Source organism: Rhinoraja longicauda, chromosome 11 (assembly GCF_053455715.1).
Source record: "Rhinoraja longicauda isolate Sanriku21f chromosome 11, sRhiLon1.1, whole genome shotgun sequence".
Lineage (NCBI taxonomy): Eukaryota > Metazoa > Chordata > Chondrichthyes > Rajiformes > Arhynchobatidae > Rhinoraja > Rhinoraja longicauda.
The window spans coordinates 19227693-19254354 of record NC_135963.1 but is presented as its reverse complement, the minus strand read 5'-3'; the positions used below and the strand labels follow the sequence as shown (position 1 = coordinate 19254354).

Sequence of the window (26662 nt, the reverse complement as noted above, 5' to 3'; positions counted from 1 at the left end):
TACCCCTCTTCTGATGATTGTACGTATAGAGAACAAAAAATTAAAAAACATTAAGCAATTTAAGCAGATGCAAGTTTACAAAAAAGTGCTGGAGTAACTCAGCAGGTCACGCAGCATCTCTGGAGTGCATGTTTAGGTGACGTCTTAGGTCGAGACCTCTTCAGACATTAAGCATTCCTATATTTGGCATAGCTCATAGTGGACTAAATAACTACCCTGTTCAACGATGGTTGTTTTGCAAACTATTTGGGAGTCTTATGAACTATTTGGTTATGTACATAATAATACAAAAACAGTTTCATATGAACAAGGAATTTCATTGACTAATCTAATCTATCCCAGGCAGGTTCCCCACAACAGTGGGAGATGCAAAAGCTGTCCCTGCACCACCTCCCTCACCTCCATCCAAGGATCCAAACAGTATTTCTAGGCAAGACAGATTAGTTTGCAACATCTCCAAGCATTGTGCTCTCAATGTAGCATCCCTTACATCCGTGAGACCAAGTGCAGATTAGTCACTGCCTTGCTAAAAAAACTGCACCTCCTGCAGTATGTCCATCCTGAGCTCCTAGTTGCAACCTATTTTAATTCTAACACTGATCTTTGTCCACAGCCTCCTCCACTACCACAGCGAGGCCAAATGCAAACTAGAGGAACAGCACCTCAAATTCCACCTGGATAGTCTAAAACCTGAAGGCAAGATCATGGAATTACCAAATTTCAGTATTCTGCTCGTTCTTTTCTCTCTCCTTCTGATATACCCAGGTCCTCTCACACAGCCTTTTCAACCCACATCCCATCCCCGTCACCCAGTTTATTTCCCCCATCCACTTCATCTGTACATCACCCACACTCCAACCACTGTTCGCATCTGCCCACCCAGCCTCCCTCATCTGATTCCATGCTTCACTTGCCTGTCCTATCTGACTCCACCATCTGCTGTCCTTTCTTGCCTCTCCCCATCACCTCCCAACCTCTCCATTTCCACCCTTTCCTCCTTCACCTGACTCCATCTGCCAATTAACCCCTCCTCATCTGGAGATAGACACAAAAATGCTGGAGTAACTCAGTGGGTCAGGCAGCATCTCTGGAGGAAAAGGATGTAAAGGAGAAAAGGGGATTTAAGGGTTAAGGTGTATGTGACCAAATGCTACATGAAGATGGACTGTCACTAAATTAAAATGCATACCTCAGATGCCGGCAAGTCTACCTCTGTGTAGATGCTGGCTTGAGATTGCAGAAGGGGTGTTGTAATCTTACAAAGGACAGGATACGGATACAGAAGAGCACCGAGTAGACTTGAGCCTCTTAAACAATTACCACAAGGTTGAGCCCCAGGAAGATGTTTATGTTAATAGACTGAGCCTCGTTACAATCACTCTAAAGTTGAGCACTAGGAAGATATGTTTATGTTAATATACTCAATTGTTAACCTCGGACAATGGCCAATGATAGTGGGTGTTGATTCATTGAACTCCCATCCTCTTGCAAGACCACCTGTCTGGGGTGTCTGGTTCTGTTATCACTTCTAAAAACCCATTGTATTTGGTGCATAAAAAGGTTGCTGAAACACTCTGTAAGTGAGTGGGGTCTTCGAGTGGCGAGCAAGTTGCAGCTCTCCCACTCCCGCTGGCGTAATAAAGACTCTAATGTTTTACCACTTTATGGTATTGTTGTCTGTCTATTAGAATCGAACTTTAACAAGGACAGGCGACATTTCAGGTCAGAACCCTTTTTTAGACTGAAGACGGCTCCCTTTGGTCTATCTTTTACCCTCTAACAAAAGCATCTGTAGTACTTTGTTTCTAAATTCCCTCTTCATCTGGATTTACCTATTGCTTGCCATTTCTTGGCCTAACCCACCCTGTACCTGGTTACTTCCCCTCTACTCCCGCAGTTCAGATGAAGGGGTTTGACAGAAAAGCTGACTCTTCATTTCCCTCCATAAATTCTGCTCAACCTGCCAAGTTCTTCCAGCAGATTCTTTGCTGCTGAAGGCTCCAGCGTCCACAGTCCGGTGTCATCAACTGCAATGTACTGTTATATATGGAATTCCAAGGAAAAAGGTGATTTGGTGAGAGGCATTGTCCAGTACCAACCCTATCATATTCATTAGTTCAAAGGTAGAGTGCCATATATTTGTGGCCCCATTTACATCCTGAAATCAAAATATTCTGGCAATCATGAAAATAGCTTAGTGCTATTGCCAAAATATATTATCATTCCGACAGAGGCAGAATAATACTGGATGAAAATAACTTTCAGGTTCATACTGTGCTAAAACAAACTAAGGCAGTGTTATTCCAGGGTTTGGAAACAGCATAATTATTTGGTCTCTTATTTAAATGTTTCTTTATTCAAATATCATCTTGCAGGATATTACTAGCAGACCACTGTAGGTTGTTCTATTTAAATTAAATAAGTGATTTGTATTTTTAGCCAAACAGTTTTCTTAAAATATTAAATACCCAAGCATTTTAACAACCTTGAGAATTCCATCAAAACATTTAATGAAATAGTGAATCATGAATCAAATAAGATATTGTTAGAGAGCCATAACTGGATAAAAGTAGCCCACTGCAAGTTGGAGGGTGGGGAGGAGAGAGCACTGAGGGAAGGCCTGTTATCTTAATTCTTCCAGTTGTAGCACTTACAGCTGTCCCAAATATAATTAGCTAAGATATTGCAGGTACAGATTGGAATCCTGTAAACAGTTCAGTTATTTACCTGGAAAACACCCTTTGGGGAAAAAAGAAATTAGTCAATATTGTAATTTTCACAAAAGAACGTCCATTTCTTACCTGCTGAATTTCTCGATGTTCATCCACCACCTGTTCTTCCAATTCAAGAATTCTAGAAACATCTACATGCAAGTCACAAATCTTTGAAGGTGCCTCCTTAAAATAAAAGTTTATACATATATGTAAGAAAGCTTTTGTTCAATTTTTAAGAAACTTGATTCAGCTGACGAAGACCAATGCAGTTTTATTCGAAAAGCCTATAATATTGACTCGACAGCACAACTTATTAGAATGGACAATTAGTGAAGTTAGTTAGAGCAGTTTCATTTTTAGATAGAGCATGGGGTAGAAAATTGGGGAGAATCAATTTGAAAATGACAAAGCAGTTGCATCTGAGTGAGTATTGTTCCCTTCATATTTTGCTTAAGAGCACTATGCTTTTCTTTTATTTCTTAATTTAGGGAAGTAACTAACCATGCATGGTCAGGGCTGTTTCAGATACATAAGATGGCAGTGATTTGAAATTCTTAAACTGTTTCCCATTTGCATATCCTAATTGAATAAATATACCTGCAACTTCTGTTTCATGTGTACACAGATCTTTACCAAAGTTTCTACTCATTCATCATGGTGCATTATATATTCCCAATAGGCACACTTGGCAAGGACACATTCTCCTCAGAAGTTAGATTTTTCTAGAGACCTGGGTAAGACTAATGTACACCAAAATGCAGCCAGCCAGCCAAATCAAACTACATGCTTGTTTCAGAAGATCATACATTTTTCACAATGAGCCACAATCATCTACAGTGGTAAATCTTAAATGTCCTGCATGAAGTGGCTAATTAAAAACAGTACAACCTTGATGTGGCACAGGAGGTGCAAGGGGACATGGTTAAACACTCATGTTGGAAGTGAAATAATGCTTACCCAATTTTGGTTTAATCTAACTATATAGTACTTTCTGCATACAGATTGAATACGTTTCCCCAATAGCCACCCCCATTCCGTCCACTCAGTCTATTACTGTATATGCACAGAATTAATCCAATAGAAAAAAATCCCCTTTACTGGCTTACCAATACTTTTCCAGAATCTATTGTTCCTGAGAGCACTCAATTGTCAGTGTCAGAGGATTTTCAAACACAGATCACTCACATTTTGCTGGGAATATTACTGTCCCTTTGAACTTGAAATAAAAATGCTACTGCATTTGGCTGATAATGTAATAAACATAATTTACCTGAAGCCACAACATATTGAAACATTTTATTTCTAGGTTACTCTGCATTTCCAGTTTAACATAATCATTGCCTGAGCATCTACACTCTTCCACAATAAACAGTCAAATACTTGATCCTGAGTGAAGACATTTATTATATCATTCTTAACTGGTCAATTCCCCATCTTAAGGCCCATTTTACTCCACAATTCCTCTCAGGGTTTCTTGTCCCGTTTTACCCATGATCACCAGCACCATTTATTTTGTCAATTATTGACTCCCACCCCTGCCGAGTATTCAGCTGTATTTTATTAAAGTCCTTTATTAACAACATTCCAGGAGGCACAGGAGTAAGGGGCATCATCAATGACCAACAACTCAACTCAAATTGCATGCAAATACAATGGCTTAGAGCAGGACAGAGACAGGGTGACCTTTGCTTGAATGATTTGCCTCTTAACATTTTAAAACTCCTTCCTCCACTGACAAGACAAAAAGGTTGCATGATAGAATACTCCCAATTCACCTGGATGAATGCTGCTTCGACAACGCTGAAGCAGTACAGAACCATCCAGGACAGTATAGGCCACAGCAGTGGCAACTCATCCACCAGCCTAACTATGTCCTCCACCATCAGTGCACCTTAGCTGGATTATGTTCTAATGGAATGCCTCTTAGTTACTCATCTTCAGATGTTGTAACACTCCCAGACCCATAACCTCTCTAGGACAGAGTCATAAGGAATAGTTGAATTAGGCCATTTGGCCCATCGTCTCCTCAGCCATTTAATCATGGCTGATCTACAGTATCTCTCCCTCCTAACCCCATTCTCCTGCCTTCTCCCCATAACCTCCAACACCTGTGCTGAGGGTTAAAATAAAACACGGTAACCTCAAACATTTGTAGGTACGTGCCAAGTATGGGAAATCTTGAGATTCGTTCACCGGGTCCTTAACAGCATTGTGAAAATAACCAGTGGTTCAACACGCAGCAGCTCACCATCTTTGACCAATTAGAGATTGGCATTCATGAAATACTGGCCAAGTCAGCAACATGCATCCCAAGCAAAAACTCTAAAAACAGTCCAGTAAAGTAACCAGCTTTGGAAAAAGGGTGTGTCACAACAAACACACTCTTCAAAACAGCTGTGCATGGTATCAATTCACTGCTGAAAATAAACATGCAGGTTGTGCCAGAGCCTAGATAATGCAACAAAAGGCAATTCAGCATCACATTTCATTAAAATTGCAGGTTTAGAAATGTTGAGACAGATTTCAAGCAGTTCCCCAAATAAAATCTGAAACAGCCCTGAGATTTGGGAAAGCCAGTAAGAAACTATGAGCCTAACCTGAGGTACGTCCAAATCACCTTGCGCAGTAAACATTTCCTGATTCTCACTTAGAACTTCATTTTTGCCAGGCTTTAAAGACAATATCAGAGGCGAGAGTGAGAAAGACTCTTCATGCGTCACCATAAACAGATTAGATTACATTCCGTATCAAAGAAAATTCAAACATGAAGCATTGTTTCCAGTTCTCATGTGAACTTTTAATAGCATCTCACAAAAGGAATTATCCATTTTTGATACAAATTTGATCAAATTATTCTGCCAAGACTCGGAAAAACTGCAAACAATAGATATTGTCTTCATGCATGCATTAACTGAGAAACCAAAAAGGTACCAAAGATGTTTAGAACATGCAGTGTTAATCTTTGCCAATGTTTTTTTGTACAGTAAACCCTCTTTAGAAAGGACCACAGAGGGGGAAACGGTGTCAATTATTGCCAATTGTCCGCTATACCGAGTAATAGAGTATCATTGCACAAGTAGTAGAAACAAAGAACAGCAGATGCTGGGTAATACACAAAAGGACACAAAATATGCTGGAGTAAGTTAGGTCAGGCAGCATCTCAGGAGAACATGGATAGGTGACATTTGTGGTCAAGGCATTTGTTCAGACTGTCTTGAACTGGGCCTGGAAATCGGCCCTGGTCTGCTGGTGCTGGGGGATAGGCAGTCATTGGTCACGACCCTCAGGCGGCGGGACTGCAGGTAAGGGTTAGTGGTTGTACGCATGGCCTGGAAGCGGCAGAGGAAGCTCTGTGGGCTGGCAGTGGTGGGGAGAGGAAACCCTGTCCCGCTCAGGGAGATTTCGACAACCACTTCCCGCCTGGAGTTCAGGGTGAAAAGAAATGGATCTTAAACATCAACTCTGTTTCTCCTTCCAAAAACACTAACCCGCCTGATCTGCTGAATGTATGAGATACTTTAACAACAAAGATCGGATTTTTGTTACAGCAAGCTAAAATACTAAAGACCGTTTGTAACATTGTTTAATGGAGTTAAGTCCATTGAAGCAATTGCTTGTCAATTTCAATTACCTCTGCAGAGTAACCAGCAGCCTGTGTTCTTAAAGTTAGTCTACTATAATTGAAATTTGTTATTAAGTAGTCCACAATAATGAGGGTTTACTGTACTAAAGGTCAAAAGTTATACAAATTACATTGCAGATCATTTTACACTAAAGCTACATCAATTTCTCAAGACCAAGAATAAATGAACAATAATTAATAGGAATATTTAAGATACATTACGATGAATGCGCAGAATAAATTACGACTAATTAAGTGTCAAGAGTGCTACCATTAAGCCAATCCTGAATCCAGAAATTGGAACAAAATTTATTTTTATAGAATAAATATGCAATAATATGTTCTCTAAACTCAGTAGGTTATGTTATTTTATTCAAAGATTTGCGATTTCTACCTATCTTCATTAATAGCAATCTTTTCAATTTTACTTCAATGAAACTGAACATTCTTTTCCAAAAATCTCGCCTCTTCCTTGCGGAATGGGATCCACGTCCTTGTTTGGGCAGATAGTTAAAATAATTGAATGGACAGTAAAGCCACTAATCAAATTTGATACCGATCCTCATTCTTCAAAATGAACTCAAAATGTAATATACAGGACATTGTTCCCTCCCAGATTAATATAAACATCAGAATCAACCCTAATTAATGAGTGACATAGGTGGCATCTTATGCCCAGAGTGAGGAGTTCATTAAACAGATTATTCCAAATAATCACCAGGCACAATTCAGTGATTTAATCATTTGCAGCAGGAAGAAATAGAGTGAACTTATACTCTGAAAGTAACCTGCACTAAATCCAATGCTGAAATTGGGGGGGAGGAAGTAGTTTATTTCAAACTATTTTGGTTTAAAATAATAGTTCAGAATGTTAGTTCATGAAAATGTCAGAAAGTTAGTAAAAAATGAAGTGGACATTGCCCTGGAAACCCAGAAATTATAGAAGTCCAGCAATCCAATATCCATTGGTTTGGCTGCTGTCTAACCAAGACACAATCCCCACTCTTCCTCTCTCCCTCCCTCACCCCCACACGCATCACGCTTAATTTAAATTAACCTGGTTCACTGGAAAATTATACAATAGTGTAACAATTATATACAAAAATAATAAATTTAAGCATGTTGGTATTAAGATTGATTTTAAATAGTCTTGAAAATCTGCCAGTCCTGCAAAGAACACTTGATGATAGAGTTTTACTGTGTTTTCGGCACGTGCAAAATTGTTAATGTCATTTCAAAATATCGACTTGAGATTCTCAGAGATTATTTTAAAAGAGCAGCTCCAAGCCACACTTACCATTTTCTCACAAAGCAACCGAATATCAGACTCTTCCAAGGATTCATTGATTTCTTTCCCTTGAGAGATTGTAGAGCATTCTGGTTCATTGGAAACTTCAACACCAAGTTCTTTCACCCTTGAACAGATATGAATATGATTCAGAACTACTGTAATTACTCAATAATGGGCAATAAAGATTAAGTCACACATAGTTTCATAGTTCTGCTAATGCCAGATTCACCCAGCCAAGACATCTCCTGAATCTTTATATTTCTACTGTTCAAATGTAGGTGCATTATGTTTATATTATCTTAATTTACAACTTGTTGTTAATGAAAGAGTACTTCAGATAATTGTATTTTTGTTTTGTGGCTTCTTTGACAAAGATTCTTGAGCTCAAGTACAATACGAAAGGTTATATTGAAATTCATGGCAAATAGTTTTTTTATTTATAAATTTTCAGTTCATCCTTTCAAAAATGACCTCATGAATCAAGCAATACCTCATTATAAAACTGCTGTAAATGTAAGCCTATTAGCTATTTTCAAGTTTAAATAATTTTACTTAATATAACCAATTTAAGAAACAATAACCCTCCCCAGTGCAGTTTTAAATATCTGAATGCAAGGAACTAATACATGACTGTGCACAACAGGCATGGCACATTGAATTAATTGAATACCGTCCCAGGCTCCCATTTGTCTTCTTCATAAAACATTCCCAAAATTGAACTGCAAAGTTTCAAAAGTTACCTGTCTGCATATCTCAATGTGTTTAGAGTATGCTCACACGAATTTAAGCCTGGTGAAATCATTGCAATCTAGAAAGAAGAAAATATTACCTGATGATAACGACAAAAAGCTTTCCATATATCTGCACGAGGGTAACATTGTTTCTCGCAAAAAAAAATTTTTTGTTGCTATTTGTGCATGCCCCCTCACATGCCACGTTGTTATCAAGTCTTAAGTCACAAACATTCCCATCTTCCAGTTTATTTTGTGGACAATCTCATACAGGGCAGAAGACATGGGCCAATGCTTCTAGCCATTAGAGAAAAAACAAGTGCAAAATCTGTGGCGTAGCTACCATTTGTTTTTGGCTTTTAATCTTAGAATAAAGTTCAAGCTGCTGTGTTATGCAAACACTTGAGCTATGGTTAAACACACCCTCGGCTTCATCATTTGCTGTAGAGTTCATGTGCATTGAGTGTACAATATATACAGCAATCCATTGCCACATAATTTTTTACTTAATATATCCCATTTAAGAAACAATAACCCTCCCTAGTGCACAATTTTATATATCCAAATTAATACTCGACTTTGTAAACGACATGCGTGGCACATTGAATCAGTTGAATAATGTGTCAGGCTCCATTCTCCTGTGAAGTGAAAGTCGCCCATGACTACATTGTATGTAGAAAAAATCATTCTTTCTGGGATCGGAAGAGCTGATGTTACTGGTAGGATCATGTACAAATATAATACAATTAAATGGTAAGATTATAAACCCTGCTCTTTAAATGTTAACATTAATATTCATTTGAAAACAATGCAGAAATTTGATTGTGGACATTATAGACAAGTGTTAAATCATCAAATGAATATTTAAGATACCACATGCTACTACTCAGATGTTAAAATATGTAACTGGAAGGGCATTCAATTGCCATGGGAGGGGGGGGGGGGGGGAGATGAATCACAATATTCACTAGAAACAAATCTTTATCTTGGGATGAAATCATACCATGCAGGTTCTCGAGTTTTCACCGATAAATGAATCTCTCAGCACCAAAGTTAGCTTGCTCGCTCGGAAAGGTGTGTAGATATTGTTGTGGCCCAATGATCGAATGCACTCCTGGAAGACAAGGAAGCAATTATGGCAAAGCATACATGTAAACATTTTTAAGCTGATAAATTAAACCTTGCATTTCTTCTAATATACCATTTCAATAAGGCAGTTTAACAAATTGGCCAAATCAGTTAACCATATACCGAGTTAGAAGTACTATTTCAGTAGAAAAATGGTATATCATTTTTCAATGGAGTAATGACAGAATGAAAAGCAGCATCCAGACTAATTTAAATAGCATTGAAACAAAAAGTTTTTCACTCTACCTTGGTGCACATGACAATAAACCTAACTCATCACTTTATATTCTACTGCCATCAATTGATGTATTTCTCTATCAAAAATGGTCCCCTATATTAAATTGATCTAGAATTTCTAACCAAATATTCTCACTGCCACTGATGTACCAAACGCAATCTTGATGCAAGATGGCCCCTATTTGCTCCAGATTTTTACTAAACTATGTTCCAGAGCTGTGCGTTGCAGAAGCCGCCAAAGGGCCACAGACTGCTGCCATACCCTGGGAGCAGACTTGGCATGCCTGTCGTGGAACCGAGAACCTACCTGGAGTGGGAAGCCACAGAGTCTGGCTCCTGCTTGTCCCCGAAGAATGTGAACCGGAGAAGGTGGGGAACGAGTTATTAACAGCAGTGGATGCAGGAACAAAGGGCCGATAAGAACGGGGGGAGGGGGGGTCTGACCTTCTGCGCCCTCAAGGTCAGCTGCGAGAGACTCCCCCGAGACACGAAGGCTGAATGTGGCTAGGCGAGGAGAGGGTTAACTGTTCGCAGGACGATCTGGATCATGGCTTCGGCTGCAACAGGCCTTTACGGCTAGCTGCAGCTGGGACTTCGAAAATGGCACCAAAACTTGGCGAAATGTGCATATGGACTCAGTGCACTGTTTCTATGCATTCTGTATTTAAATGAGGGGTTGCCTGATTTAAATGCAGAAAGGACGATTTAGAGATCGCCCATTATGGGCTGACTTTGCAAAGACACCACTCTCCTGTAAGCTCTGGGTATTACAGACTATACTGAAACTCCTAATTTTCATGTGGCTTACCAGCTTGCTCTGCCTATTGGAGTAAATGTTTTCTTTTGAAATATTATTTCCCCTGTGTTTACTTTTATTGAAACGTTCTTTACATTCTTCAAACAATTTTGGTGCCAAAGGTACCACACTTAAGAGGTGCCAAGTATTTTTTATTTACATATACAAGTGCAATGCAAAGATGGGTCAATAACTGGATAGTGCAAAGTTAAGGTCATTTGCAAAATAAGGGATTAGCTGTAAGCTTTTAGTCTCTAAAACTTCCTGAAAGAATGGAAAATGCAAATTTAGTAGCAATTTGCAAAAGGGAATTTGATACAGTATGTACTTTAAAAAGGCAAAACAATTTAAGTCTAAGTAAGTTTGGATCACTGACAATGTTTTTTCAAATTGATACGATAAGCCCAAGTCTTTCAGATTCTATTTTCCACTTCACTGCAACAAACTTTTTAAAAAAAATCATTTTCTTCTCCTTTCTTCTTGAAGGAAACAATATCTTACTGGGATATAATCAATCATTCTCAAATACCATTCTGACATTCATAAAATCAAGATAAATAGAAATTATCCAGTTAATATATCTAAATGTGAAGTACCTTCAAGGCAAGTAGACTTTTATTGATTTCTGCACCTTCCATTCTTGTTAGTCTGTCTGCACTGTTGGTATCAGCACCTCGCTCATTTCCAGCCAGATCAATGAGCGAAAACTGGCCAAAAAGCTTATCCTTCTTTCGTAGAATTATTTGGAAGACTGCATGCGACCTGGAAGAGTAATTATTTGCAGAAGTTTGCCCCGAAGTCCTACAAAAACAAAAAGGAACCTTTTAGAAGCAAAATTGAAGACACCAATTAGTTTTTGAGAGAGCTTTTAACATTGCACTTTTATAACATTATGCATGTATGAATGATGAATGCTAAAATGTTCAAATAATGGTCAATTTCCTGAATGTGATGAGCCACCAGCACTTGCTGCTCACCTTCCTGCAAAACTTATTTCTACTTGCAATGACCAAGGACTTCCTTATTAGCCTCATTGGCAAACTCATTCCATGTTTGGAGATAAACCACAGTGCAGAACAAGTCTACATTCAAAATATTTCTCAAAGTTGCAATGATACAGAGTGTGGGGACAACAAGTTGAGATTATAATCAGAGCATCCAAAGCCTTATTAAATGAGAATAACAGGCTCAAGGGACTCTTGATCCTAACTACCATGTTTGGATGGTGATTGAAATTGTGCTCCTGTTTAAATACATTCAAAGTTTCCAAGAGTTTGTTATATTTGTACAAATTAAATTTTGATTGTGAGGATTTAGAATGCACTTTGCTCTACCAAATCTCATACTTTGGTTGACATTCACAAGTCACCAGGTAGAAACTACTTTTACACAAAGTAATCTGGATTTTTTTTTAACACAAATGTTCACCCAATTTTTAAGAAACAATGTTATCTCAAATGTCCCTTAGCCACTAATTCCAGAAGAATTGTTAGTTCATTGTCTTCAATGCAATGGTTTATTTTCCTTGGAACAGAGAGGATTGACAGGAGCCTGAAAGAGATACATAAGCTTATGAGGCATAAATAAGGTAAATACGATGTTTTTTTTTTCTTCGGCAGTGATACTTAAGACCATGTGATTTAAGGCGAGTAGCAAGAGGTTCAGCAGAGATCGGAGGTAGAATGTTTTCACTCAGAGGGTGGTTGCAATCTAAAAGTCACTTCTGGTATTCTCCCATTTGAGAATCCGATCAAGCATTTGAATTGCTGATTAGTACACGTGTTCGGGGGAGAAGGCAGGAGAACGGGGTTAAGAGTGAAAGATAGATCAGCCATGATTATGTGGCGGAGTAGACCTGGTGGGCTGAATGGCCTAATTCTGCCCCTATCACTTATGATAGGCAAATCAAATTAGTAGAGTTATGTAAGATAAGAAAATAACTGCAGATGCTGGTACAAATCGATTTATTCACAAAATGCTGGAGTAACTCAGCAGGTCAGGCAGCATCTCGGGAGAGAAGGACTGGGTGACGTTTCGGGTCGAGACCCTTCTTCAGACTGATGTCGGGGGTGGGACAAAGGAAGGATATAGGTGGAGACAGGAAGATAGAGGGAGATCTGGGAAGGAGGAGGGGAAGGGAGGGACAGAGGAGCTATCTGAAGTTGGAGAAGTTGACGTTCATACCACCGGGCTGCAAACTGCCCAGGCGAAATACGAGGTGCTGCTCCTCCAATTTCCGGCGGGCCTCACTATGGCACTGGAGGAGGCCCATGACAGAGAGGTCAGACTGGGAACGGGAGGGGGAGTTAAAGTGCTGGGCCACCGGGAGATCAGTTGCGTTAATGCGGACCGAGCGCAGGTGTTTAGCGAAGCGATCGCCGAGCCTGCGCTTGGTTTTAGCTGATATAAATAAGTTGACATCTAGAGCAGCGGATGCAATAGATGAGGTTGGAGGAGGTGCAGGTGAACCTCTGTCTCACCTGGAAAGACTGTTTGGGTCCTTTGATGGAGTTGAGGGGGGAGGTAAAGAGACAGGTGTTGCATCTCGTGCGGTTGCAAGGGAAAGTGCCCGGGGTTGGGGTGCTTTGGTAGGAAGGGACGAGTGGACCAGGGAGTTACGGAGGGAACGGTCTCTGCGGTGGGGTCCAGTGGTGGGGTCCCGTTGTAGGTGACGGAAATGTTGGTGGATGATATGTTGGATCCGCTGGCTGGTGGGGTGGAAGGTGAGAACGAGGGGGATCCTGTCCTTGTTGCGAGTGGGGGGAGGGGGAGCAAGAGCGGAGCTGCGGGATGTAGAAGAGACCCTAGTGAGAGCCTCATCTATAATGGAGGAGGGGAAGCCCCGTTTTCTGAAGAACGAGGACATCTCGGAAGCCCTAGTCTGAAACACCTCATCCCGGGCGCAGATGCGGCGTAGACGGAGGAATTGGGAGTAGGGAAATAGACTTTTTGCAGGGGACCGGGTGGGAAGAAGTGTAGTCCAGATAGCTGTGCGAGTCGGTGGGCTTGTAGTAAATGTCCGTCACTAGTCTGTCTCCTGTGATGGAGATGGTGAGGTCCAGAAACGGGAGGGAGATGTCAGAGATAGTCCAGGTATATTTAAGGGCAGGATGGAAATTGGAGGTGAAGTGTATGAAGTCAGTGAGTTCTGCATGGGTGCAAGAGGTAGCACCAATGCAGTCGTCGATGTAGCGGAGGTAGAGTTCGGGGATGGGGCCAGTGTACGTCTGGAACAGGGATTGTTCGACGTACCCGACAAAGAGGTAGGCGTAGCTAGGGCCCATGCGAGTGCCCATAGCTACGCCTCTGGTTTGGAGGAAGTGGGAGGAGTCAAAGGAGAAGTTGTTGAGGGTAAGAACCAGCTCTGCTAGGTGGAGGAGAGTGTTGAGTTATGAGAGTTATGTACTTTATGATCAAGATGGATGTGTTGGGTAGAAGGGCCAATTTCTGTGCTGTACAACTCCACCACTCTGACAAGTTATTTTGTACCACTGGTATTTCTTTTTGTACAAATCAACCTGGGTTGAGGGGAGAAAACAAGGATCCCTGACAAAGACAATGGAAAAAAATTGTGTGGAAAGTGATAGTTAGTTACCTGTAATTATTCCCCATATCAATATTCACGATCACATCATCTACACAGAAGACATCCTGCTCTAGCAGCCCTATTATCTGCACCTGTTGTTTATTGTCTTCCATTATACGCAACTTTGTTTTCTTATTCAAGAGATCAAATACCTGCAAGAACATTTTCAAAATGAGAATTAAGCAATAGTCAACTATGGTAAACAACATTTCTTTGAAGTGTACAATATTAAATATGCTTTTGCCTGTTCAACTTTTAGCTTCACTGAGAGAACACTGAAAGATAAACTTTAAAACCCAGACATCTCACAGAAAAAGGATTAAACCTACTGCCTATTACTTTTTTAGACACCGAATTTATGACCATTTTCCATACACTTCCTTCATTGAGCTTCTTTTGAAAGTCACTTGTTCTACATTTGCCATTTTTCTAATGCTAATGCTGTTTGACTAACTTTAACTTTGAAGTAAGCATTTCCTTTTTTCAGTAGTGATACTTTAAACAATTATACATCAGCTCTGACAATTTCCAAATACAAAAGATTGAACAAAAAAAGCGTAGCTAAGAGCCTGTTAATGCCAATAATTTCCTTCAATAGCTTTTGACTACCACATACAGATTTAGCAACATTCACCCATAGTTCTGACACCTTCTTTAAAATTGAGTCATCCTGCAGCTTTGACAATGGATTGGTCCACATCATCTCCTCCATCATCATTTAGTTAAAATGGAGGGGATAATTAATTTGGAAACATATTTCAGCAAATAAACTAGTAAAATGCACTAATGAAAAGTCTCAACTACAGAAGAAGAAATGCACAGAGGCAATTCCTATCATAAAACACACTATGTATGGACATGAGTTACTAGAAGCAACCTTTTACAGGCTGGGAGCACACAAATAAACCTTTAAAAACTAATGGTGCACATTTTCCTCCATTTCATTTTCACCTGTTGAACAGCCCCATCCTCAATTACTTTTATTTCTGAATTGTTTCATATTCCTTAAGAATTTGAGCACTTTTCTACAGATTTTTATTTTTATGATTTCCATTGGTACAGTTAGCACACACAACTTATATACACCTTTGATTTATGAAATGTGCACTTACCTTACCGCTATAGATTTCAAAAAAGCTTACAAATACTTTCAGATTAAGATCCATGTATCGGGGCTGTTCAAGCAGCGAAAATACATCTTGAGCTGAAGAGGAAAAAAGGAAACTTAATAATTGTCACAAACATATTATATTTCCATCCATTTTTGTCCATTGCTTACCAGCAAAAGCATAGATTCCTTTGGAACAGTCTTGATTTTTCCCAGAGAAATCACCACCCATTGTCTAAAAAAAAGGAAATATTAAAACGGTTGTGTTATTGGTTTGACCGGTACACTGGAACAGTTGAAGAATTAAGACTTGCTGTTGCAAATTAAGACACTCACAAAAGCAGACAATCAGTCATGCAGGTAACATCCATATTTACATGTGTGATAGGTTGGGGCTCACATTTGCGAGGATACAATTAGAGTCATAGAGCATGGAAACAAGCCCTTTGGCCCAACTTGCCCACACCAGCCAAAGCTACACTAGCCCCACCTGCTTGCGTTTGGCCCATATCCCTCCAAACCAGTCCAATCCATGTACCTGTCTAACTGTTTCTTAAACGTTGGGATGGTCTCTGCCTCAACTACCTCTTCTGGCAGCTCGTTCAATACACCCACCACCCTTTGTGTGATAAAGTTACCTGCCAGATTCCTATTCAATCTCTTCCACTTCATCTTAAACCTGTCCTCTGGTCAATTCCACAATCCTGGGCAAGAGGCTCTGTGCATCTACCCGATCTATTGCTCACATGATTTTATACACCTCTCAGATCAACCCTCAACCTCCTAAGCTTCAAGGAGTACAGTCCCAGCCTACTCAACATCTCCCTATAGATCAGACCCTGAAATCCTGGCAACATCCTCAAAAAAAATTTCAATTGGAATGCATTATCTATTTAAGGTGGTCCACAGCTTCCTCTGAGGGAACACCTCTGACATTTTTTTCAGATGGCCACTTATAAACATGCAAGTACTGAACTTCAACAGTCCTTGCTTCTATTCTGTTTTCCTGGCACTGGACTCCCCCCATTCCAGCACTAGAACCATAACTTTAAGTTATGCTCCAAATTCTGTGCAATGAATTTGCACCAAATTAGAAATGGCATAGGTTCAACTCATCACTAGACAAAACAACTTCAAGGCAAAGGAAATAAATATTTAAGAATTATTTAATTTAACAATTAAGAGTTTGCAAGAATTAGTTATTATTTAATTTTAAAATGTGCCTTTTTAAAAAGGCGTTGGAATCATTTTAGCTGACTCTGCAAATATCAGACATTCATAAACATTCCAAGCATTTTGATAGCTAGTTGTCAGGCCAAATCTGGGATGGGAAGGAGTTGGCTTTGGCAACTTGCTCTACTTAAACACCGAGGCAGACCAGACAGAAAGGTGCACAGATAAGAAATGGTCCAAATGTTGCTCCCCTCACTGAAGTCTTCAGCAATATCAATACTCGTGCACTCCTTAACTCAATCCAGTTAATTGCAGTGTGGAAGTGCACCTTCTGACTGTGGCTGGACTCAGCTGCCCTGTGCAGCACAACCCCATTCAGATTAATGGGGTTTCCATACTGGATGAAAAACTTGAGCAAATGGGAGGTCTTTCCTCCCCACCCATGTTCATTAGGTTTAGTACTTCAAGACCTGCTTTCTAATATCATTCTCAATACAGATCATAAATGATTCTAGAGCAAAAATAACGTTACAGTAACTCCGTACAACCCCAAACAAAATTATAGGTTTAAAATATATATTTTTTACAAGGAATCCACATTATGCATAATATCTTACATGAGTCTTGCCACTTCCAGTCTGCCCATAGGCAAAACAGGTAGCCATTCCTCTCTCAAAGATGGTTTGTACTAAAGGCTTTGCTGTGAACCTATGATAAAAAATTACATTGAAAACACTGCAACATTTTTACATACATACATAATTATGATCAAACTCAAGGATTTAATTGCTAAACAGGAACAACAAAGGTCTTACTGCAGAACCAAGTCATTTTGAAACCAAAGACTGGCTACTAATCCCAAATTTGATAGGATCTAACATGTCAGAAGTGTAACCTGTAGCATGCATTAAGATTCAAATCAATGGCAAATGCCTCCCAAAATAACTTCTTTATATCTGTATTTACTTGAAAATAATTTATCAGGGAACTTGGTTTTCTCACACAAATATCCAAGCCTCCCGATTTTCCTGCGAGTTGCAGCTTTGATATAAAAGGTTTTTCTTTCTAGTTCTATTTGCCTTATGTAATAAAACTTGAATAGCAGTTTTAAATGCAGTCTCAAGGTGACATACAAATTGTTTCCTTCTAGTTCAAGAATTTAACCTTAGTTAATTCTTCAAACAATTTAAGACTTTGTCTTGTGCTATTCTGTATTCCGTACCCTGTTCATTCCACACATCGCCATGTCACTTTCAAACAAGATTTACAGTACCTATATACTTCTTCATTGGTAACTGAATCATCAAAGGCATAGTCAAATCTGAAAGGCTGGTTATCCAAGAACTTGGTGAGATCAACTTTCAGCTTTGGCTCATGCACAAGGACGACATTTTTAATTGAAATGGTAACAACATCAATCTCTTTTTTAATTTTTTCTGTGAAGTAAACAAAAACAAGATTAAACCCAAATAGGTACAGTAATTTAAGAAATCATATCCACTGCCACACCTACTCTTAGGATAGCAAGACTAAGTTATTCCCTTTTATTCAAATATTTGCAAACCTATGATTAACATGAAGCGATTAAGGCCAACTTCTCTTTTCTCAACAATGCACAATGTCTTGAAGTACTTAAAAAAAAAAGTTTTCTTTTGTGTACAACAGAAAGAAAAAAAAATTCAGTGGGAAAGATCCCTGTGAGTCTTGAGTTTTAAAGTAGTACACCCAATAAACTGCTTATTTCCATAAACACGGGAAGTGGACAATAATTCACATGCATTTGGCAATGGAAAAAATAGCAATTTTCATCTGTTTACTGGAGTTTAATAAAGATAACTACACAGGCAACATCAGATTTAAAGTAAAGGTCATGGTTGACATGGTTCTTAAAAAGGTTGGCAAGATATAGAATAAAACAATATTGTTTTAGAATAAAACAATATTTAAAATGGGTCCTGTCTTAGGATCCTGCACGGTAGTTTCACAATACGGAAGTTTTTGTATGTTGCCTTGATTCTAATACTGTCGAATAAAGAAATTTCACCCAAATTCCTTCCTGGATTTCCTAATGATCATCTTAAATTTGTGATCCTTCATTAGAATACACAACAATTGATAAGTCTTTATGAAGCATAAGCTATCATGTGTTTAAAAAGGAATCTAATGAAACACAGATGGAAGAGGATATTATTGATAAGGTGATCTCAAGTATGATAGATGAGTCATATGGCATGTACAGTAAATTTCTACATAGTTTGAGAAATCACCCTTGGTCAACACAATGAATCTCAACTCTGGTGCCCTCAGCATTGTGTGCTCAATCCCTTGCTCTATTCTCTGTACACACACGAGTGTGGCCAAGTACAATGCATGGATGATCTTTAAGTTTGCTGACGATACCAATGTTGTTGGACCGATCAATAACAATGATGAGATGAAGTTCAGGAAAGAGATCGAGAATATTCAGTATCTAAGATTCGGCATGTTTGCAAGGATGCTTTTTTAACTTCTACAGGTGGGCTGTGAAAAGTGTCACAACCTGGTATGATAAATGCTCTGCTCTTGACTACCTGAACCTGCATGCAGCCCAGCCATCAAGGCTTGTCACTTCCTTCCACCCAGTCCATCTTCATGGTGTGTTGCATCAGGAATGCTAGGAGTATTGTCAAGGATACATGGCACTCTGGCCATTCCCTTTTTTCTCTAAGTTGATAGGATGCCCAGACCACTTTTTTCTCTAAGTTAGGATGCCCAGCCCACTGAATCAATCAGCTTTCATACTTTATTCTCAGATACACAAAAATGTAAATTGTATATAAATTATGCAAATTCTACAAGTCAGTGAAAGACAACAGCAAAGACATAATGCAAAAATATATACAATCAAAAAACGAGTCCATGGCAGTGCAAGATGCGTTCTCTATTGTTCTGCTGCAGAGATAGGCTTGTGTGTTGATTCAAAGTGACCGAGGGATGAATGTACTGTAAGGGATGTGATATTCTCTACACTGATGTTTCCTGTATGTAAACTGTAGGGAGTCTAGATTGTCTGGAAGACCAGTGCAGATGTGGGCCATTACCAATCTTTCAAAGGATTTCATTATAGTTGATGTTGGAGCAACCAGATGGTAGTTATTGAGACAGGTCACTGTTTTTTTGGGGACTGGAATGATGGAAGTTTCGTTGAAGCAGTTAGGAACTGTGGAAGAGGTTGAAGATGTCAGCAAAGATTGGGTAATTGGTACACAATCTCAGAGCCCGTTCAGGGATTCTAACCAAGTCAGCCACTTTGCAAGTTTACCCTTGTGAAAGCAGATCTGACTTCTGGCACATGATGTATAGAACAGAGCTAACAGGGCTTTGGGCATGAGCGAGGAAATGTGCAAAGGTGAAACTTTGTTTGCCTATTAAAAACAGATATAAAAGGCATTCGGCTTATCCAGTAGAGTTGCGTCATAGGTAGAGATCACCCCCAATGTCAGCTCATAACGGTATTTAGGCTCTGCCACAGTCACCTTGCATACACTTAATTGAATTGAGCCTCTAGCTGGTTTTTGAAGCGTTTCTTGGAATCCCTCTTAGCATTGTGGAGATCATACTTGGCTTCTTGTACAATATGGGATAATTCTTCCTGAAAGTCTTGGATCTAGACTTTAGCAGAGAGTGTATACCCTGGTTCATCCAAGGTTTCTCGTAAGGATAGACCTTTAACTGTCTTTGAAAGCAATTGAGAATGCATTTCTTGATGAAACTATTGATGTTGGAGGTTATACTCATTCAGGCTAGATGAAGTGGTATTGAACATGCTCCAGTCCACCAGGCAGTCTTGAGTTAGATCTTTGGCCACGTCAGACAGCTATATTACTTTTTTCATTCCTGCCTCGTGTTTCAGTCTCTACACACCGACTGGAGTAGCACTGACAGATGATTGAGACATGGGTGGGGGGTAGTTATAAATGTAGTTGATGGTGATATAGCAGTGGTCAAGCGTGTTAACAATGCATGTGATAGGAGACATGATAATTGGAGAGTACATTAGCACGAGATTGGCACTGCACAATTTAAGTACAAGGCAATGCAACACATTGAAGGGTCAATTTGTTTTTAGAATTCATCATATCGATAAAGGGTGGATACTCGTCCTCACTCCAAGGCAAGACAAAGCCGAGTATTGACGATAAATTCCAAGCACTTTTAAGCCCACAGGGGCAGCACAGCCTCAAAAATGTGCAATACTTTCTTTTCTACAATTATAATATAATTGAGCAAACCTTTTCTGCTGAGTGGCCGTTTCCGAACACAGACGCATATTTTGTGCAACTCAACCTGAAAGAATTTAAAAGGCAACATAATGAAAAGAGCACTCATGGTAAGATTACAACCAAAATCTTCAATTTCTAAAATGGGACAAATCACATATCCCAAGGGTACAATTGTCTGGACTAAGCTATGGTCACTATATTGTAAACCTTTAAGATAACCAGCTCAAAACCATAATATGGGGAGAAAGCACGAAACAGGGTACTGATTCGGGATGATCAGTCATGATCATATTGAATGGCAGTGCTGCTCAAAGGGCCGAATGGCCCACTCTTGCACCTATTTTCTATGTTTCTATGACTGCGCTTATGTGTTCAATGTTGTCATATAACGCGTGCTTTGTTGAACGATGACTCCCGAGGTAAATGCTCAAATTTTCTTTGTTAGTTTCACCACTCAATAATATTAAAATTGTGTATCTTTTTTCCCCATCAACCACTGTCACAACAGGAACCCAACGGGTCCAAGGGTCGTCTAGTAACATCCAAATCAATAAGCATGATACAAGATTATTACTCACAGGATCTGAAGTAGACAGCGGATGATAACAATCTAGAGATGCTCTAAATTCTGTAATCATTTTCATGAATTCCCAGTTTGGATTGCTGGTGTCATATTCCTGTAACAATTTAAAAATATCATTTAAGAATAAAGGGAAAACAGAATCAAGACAGAGTCCTAAAGAGAAAAATGCATTTTTTGGGAGAAGGTATCAAACTTCAAAGTTACGTTTTAAATTCTAACTAAGATGCTATTTATTCAACTTGCTCCGTGTCTAGATATGCACGAGTTCCTACCTGAGCACGTTTTCCCCTTATTTCTTGAACCTGAGTTCGCCTATCTTCCCGCTGTTTCTTCAATTTTTCAGTTTCTCTTATACAAGTGGATTTTCTTCCTGCAAAACAGTTCACTACTAAATTCACTACTAGGATTTTACCAGAAACATGAACCAGCAGGGAAAAAAATGAACATATGCAGCAAATTCTTTAATCAATTTCTCATGAATCACTTAAAGCAATGTGTTTATGGACCTACAGAATATTTAAACCTACCACATCATTCAATTTACAAGTTTACACAAGTAGTCAAATGGAAGTCAAATCAGGCGGTGGAAGTTACATACACAGTGCTCCCCCCTCCCCCAGCAATGTAGATATTGCTGAGTTACATTGGACTATATTGGCAAATCCTTACAAAGTTTGGACAATAGTGTGAACTAAATTGCTTCACCAAGGAAACCTCCTCAAAAGCCATCTTTGTGGTGAAATGACGAGATGAAGCCATGCTTCTTGATTGTAAATAAAGTTTTGATCAAAGCCTATCCGTGACATATATCATATCATGAGGAATATTCAGGGGTCTCATCATCACACGGTGAAGATGAATGACATGTTTATGTCTGATCAGATGGAGAACAAAAATATCAATATAAACATTAAAAGAGGGCTTCAGTGAGAGTGCATTTAATATCAAAACAGTCCACGTGACAAGCCTTTTACCTGTAGAGATGTTCTTGCAGTTTACAGGTTCTACTTCAGCCGTTCTCAAACTGGGCATAATTTGTACATCCAATGCAGTTTGTGTTCTTGAACGAGTGGACCGTGGTACTTGGAAAACACAGATTTAAAAAAAGACCATATTTTAACATCTCAAAGCATAATTCAGTGACTATTCATTTACCCCCAAATCAATTTTGTATTAAGGACCCAGATTCCATTTTACACCCAATACACCAGAACCCCTATTGGGCAAACCACTTGTGACCTGGCCACCATCTTATGGAACTCCCATTAATGTGCCTATAGGAAAGTAACAGTCCCACCTACATAATGGAGTGTTTGCTGTTCATACCATCTGATCACTTCACTTCATCAGCAGAAATTCAACAGGTGTCCCAAAATGTGTAATAAAATTGTTGATACAATAAAGTGGAATATCAAAAACACTGAATTATTAAATAGACTTGGCGATCCCAATTTTGGTTTTCTAATGGATATTTAGAGCACACTCTGCACTGGTCAAGGAACAAGGCATACCCTAGAAATAGAAGCTGGCAAATAAGGAAGAAAATACAATGCTAGGTTCTCTGGATGGTGCTCTAGATTTACACTGATTATATCTGCTGTCTACCAGAAGTGAAATGGTCAAGTATTCATACCAGTGGAGGTTTGTAATTATTTTGATAAAACTAAACATCACACTTGGGAAACACTTTTTGTATCACATCAACATAGTTCAAAATTGTAAAAAGGAACCAATGCTGCAAAAATTAGAGTGTACTTCCTTAGTGATTGAAAGATACAGTGCAACTTGGTGAATAGCAACAGTAAAGTTACCTTCATGATCATCAAAGAGAGGTTCTAGAATATTCATCACATGAAAAGATAAAAACTCCATTAGATTCCACACAACTTTTTCCTCTCTTCTACCAACCCAAATGGTTGCAGACAAATGAGTCAGTTTGATATTAATTTGTATTTACATGCAAGATCTTATTTCTACAGGAAGCTTCAAACATTTAACATTGCTTCCCAAATAGTAATTAAATCAACTAACATGCTGTAAAAGTACAATGTACTTTCAGGTCAAACTTAGAATATAGATACATTTTAAAAAAATTTATAACTTTCCAATTTGATGTCTTCATTCACCAATGACAGAAATTAAAGCTGTCAACTGCAATGAGGACCATGCAAACCGTGATATTTTAGTGACACTAATTCTGCATTTGATACAGTCTGGTTATTTATGATTTATGGAAGAATTTACTCTCTCAATATTTTCTCCCATGCCTTCTTTTCCTTCCTGTAATTATCAGCTGCTGACAAAAGTATAATTATTCATCTATCAAGGTAAAGAGCTAAGTGGATTTTGCTTATGTAAATCCAGACCTTGAATATCTTCAGGCTATTTGACCACCAGGGAAGTAGCTTGACCTAACCAATGCTGACATGAACCTGGGCATACCATGTCAGTTAAGTTTAGTAAAAGAAAAGGATTTATAAAACCAATCATAAAAATATTGTAACAAATTAAATTTCTGCTTGCCTGACTAACAGGTAGGTACAGGAGTGAAACAGTGCTGGAACTCTCATATTGATTTCTGTTGCATTATTGAACATCTTCTCCACACTCCCCGTCGCGAGAACCGATAACGAGAGATCACTATTTAAGTCAAGGAGTGTAGGAAAATAACTGCAGATGCTGGTACAAATCAAAGGTATTTATTCACAAAATGCTGGAGTAACTCAGCAGGTCAGGCAGCATCTCAGGAGAGAAGGAATGGGTGACGTTTCGGGTCGAGACCCTTCTTCAGACTGATGTCAGGGGGGCGGGACAAATGAAGGATATAGGTGGAGACAGGAAGATAGAGGGAGAACTGGGAAGGGGAGGGGAAGAAAGGGACAGAGGAACTATCTAAAGTTGGAGAAGTCAATGTTCATACTGCTGGGCTGCAAGCTGCCCAATCGAAATATGAGGTGCTGTTCCTCCAATTTCCGGTGGGCCTCACTATGGCACTGGAGGAGGCCCATGACAGAAAGGTCGGACTGGGAGTGGGAGTTGAAGTGCTCTGGTTAAGGCGGACTGCGCGACGGTGTTGAGCGAAACGATCGCCGGGCCTGCGTTTAGTTTCGCCGATGTAAAGAAGTTGACATCTAGAGCAGCGGATACAATCGATGAGGTTGGAGGAGGTGAACCTCTGTCTCACCTGGAAAGACTGTTTGGGTCCTTGGATGGAGTTGAGGGGGGAGGTAAAGGGACAGGTGTTGCATCTCCTGCGGTTGCAGTGGAAAGTGCCCGGGGATGGGGTGGTTTGGGTAGGAAGGGACGAGTGGACCAGCGAGTTACGGAGGAAACGGTCTCTGAGGAACGTAGAAAGTGGAGGGGATGGGAAGATGTGGCCAGTAGTGGGGTCCCGTTGGAGGTGACGGAAATGTTGGAGGATGATTTGTTGGATACGCTGGGTGATGGGGTGACAATAGACAATAGTTGCAGGAGTATGCCATTCGGCCCTTCGAGCCAGTACCACCATTCAATGTGATCACGGCTGATCATTCTCAATCAGTACCCCGGTCCTGCCTTCTCCCCATACCCCCTGACTCCGCTATCCTTAAGAGCTCTATCTAGCTCTCTTGAATGCATTCAGAGAACTGGCCTCCACTGCCTTCTGAGGCAGAGAATTCCACGAATGGGGGGAGGGGGAGCAAGAGCGGAGCTACGGGATATAGACAAGGCCCTAGTGAGAGCCTCATCTATAATGGAAGAGGGGAAGCCCCATTTCCTGAAGAATGAGGACATCTCTGATGCCCTAGTGTGAAACACCTCATCCCAAGCGCAGATGCAGCATAGACGAAGGAATTGGGAGTAGGGGGTAGACTTTTTGCAGGAGACAGGGTGGGAAGAATTGTAGTCCAGATAGCTGTGCGAGTTAGTGGGTTTATAGTAGATGTCAGTCACTAGTCTGTCTCCTGTGATAAAGATGGTGAGGTCCAGAAACTGTAGGGAGATGTCGGAGATAGTCCAAGTATATTTAAGATCAGGATGGAAATTGGTAGTGAAGTGTATGAAGTCAGTGAGTTCTGCATGGGTACAAGAGGGAGCACCAATGCAGTCGTCGATGTAGCGGAGGTAGAGTTCGGGGATGGGGCCAGTGTATGTCCGGAACAGAGATTGTTCGACGTACCTGACAAAGAGGCATGCGTAGCTAGGGCTCTAGCTACGCCTCTGGTTTGGAGGAAATGGGAGGAGTCAAAGGAGAAGTTGTTACGGGTAAGAACCAGCTCTGTTAGGCGGAGGAGAGTGTTAGTGGATGGGGATTGGCTGGTTCTATGGTCGAGGAAGAAATGGAGGACTTCAAGACCATCCTTGTGGGGGATGGAAGTGTAGAGTGACTGGACATCCATGGTAAAGATGAGCGAGTGGGGGCCTGGAAACTGGAAGTTATCGAGGAGACGGAGAGCATGTGAGGTGTCTTGGATGTAGGTGGGGAGGGATTTGACCAGGGGGGGATAGAATGGAGTCGAGGTAGGTAGAAATAAGTTCGGTGGGACATGAACAGGCAGAAACGATGGGTCTGCCGGGACAGTTCTGTTTATGGATTTTAGGTAGACGGTAAAATCGGGCCGTGCGAGGCTGGGGAACGATAAGTTTGGAGGCATTAGAGGGTAGATCGCCGGAGATGGTGAGGTCCGTGATGGTGTTGATGATTAAGGTCTGGTGTTCGTCGGTGGGGGTCATGGTCCAAGGATAAGTAGGAGGAGGTGTCAGAGTTGTCGTCTGGCCTCGGTCCGGTAGAGGTCAGCACGCCAGACTACCACAGCACCTCCCTTGTCAGCGGGTTTGATGATTAAGTCAGGGTTGTTGCAGAGTGAGTGGAGGGCTGCACGTTCAGGAGGGGAGAGGTTAGAGTGAGTAAGGGGAGTGGAGAATTTGAGGCGGTTAATGTCACGCCGGCAGTTGGAGATGAAAAGTTCTAGTGAGGGCAGTTAGCCAACCAGGGGGTCCAGGAGGAGGGGGTTCGCTGGAGACGGGAGAAGGGGTCATCAGTGGGAGATGAGGACTCCTTCCCATGGAAAAAGGCTCGGAGGCGGAGGCGACGGAAGAAGTGCTCCACATCATGGCGGACCCGGAACTCGTTGATGTGGGGGCGGAGGGGAACAAAGGTGAGGCCTCTGCTGAGGACAGTCCATTCGGTGTCTGAAAGGGGGAGGTCAGGGGGGATGGTGAACACCCGGCAAGTGTGGGGGTTGGGGTCGGATGAAGGCAGGCGGAGGTGGAGGGGATGTATGGTGAGGTTGACAGAGCAGAGGGGGGCATGAGGACCGATGTGGGGAGTGGTTAGGGTCGCCTGACTAGAGGGGGAAGGGAGAGACACAGTGGAAACCTTGCTGTGGTTCCCTGTAGTAGGAGGTGGTCAGTAGGACCCAGCGGTCTGTAGGGGTGGGCAGTAGGACCT

General features: G+C 40.6%; 2 protein-coding genes across 2 annotated transcripts in view; both read right to left on the bottom strand.

Annotated features, from left to right (window-relative positions):
- The window catches only part of LOC144598349 (small ribosomal subunit protein eS8), a 412789-nt gene that overhangs the window by 13222 nt on the left and 372905 nt on the right, over positions 1–26662 (bottom strand). The window lies entirely within an intron of this gene.
- The window catches only part of kif2c (kinesin family member 2C), a 38519-nt gene that overhangs the window by 4390 nt on the left and 7467 nt on the right, over positions 1–26662 (bottom strand). Inside the window, exons 5-20 of the mRNA XM_078408068.1 lie at positions 23043–23066; positions 22206–22313; positions 21504–21601; positions 21227–21325; positions 20658–20712; positions 17660–17822; positions 17004–17094; positions 15385–15448; positions 15218–15309; positions 14115–14257; positions 11116–11320; positions 9362–9472; positions 8368–8435; positions 7634–7751; positions 5312–5383; positions 2802–2897 (exon numbers count right to left, since the gene is read on the bottom strand). Of these exons, the coding sequence (XP_078264194.1) occupies positions 2802–2897; positions 5312–5383; positions 7634–7751; positions 8368–8435; positions 9362–9472; positions 11116–11320; positions 14115–14257; positions 15218–15309; positions 15385–15448; positions 17004–17094; positions 17660–17822; positions 20658–20712; positions 21227–21325; positions 21504–21601; positions 22206–22313; positions 23043–23066 (1607 nt within the window). The remainder of the gene's footprint in view (positions 1–2801; positions 2898–5311; positions 5384–7633; positions 7752–8367; positions 8436–9361; positions 9473–11115; positions 11321–14114; positions 14258–15217; positions 15310–15384; positions 15449–17003; positions 17095–17659; positions 17823–20657; positions 20713–21226; positions 21326–21503; positions 21602–22205; positions 22314–23042; positions 23067–26662) is intronic.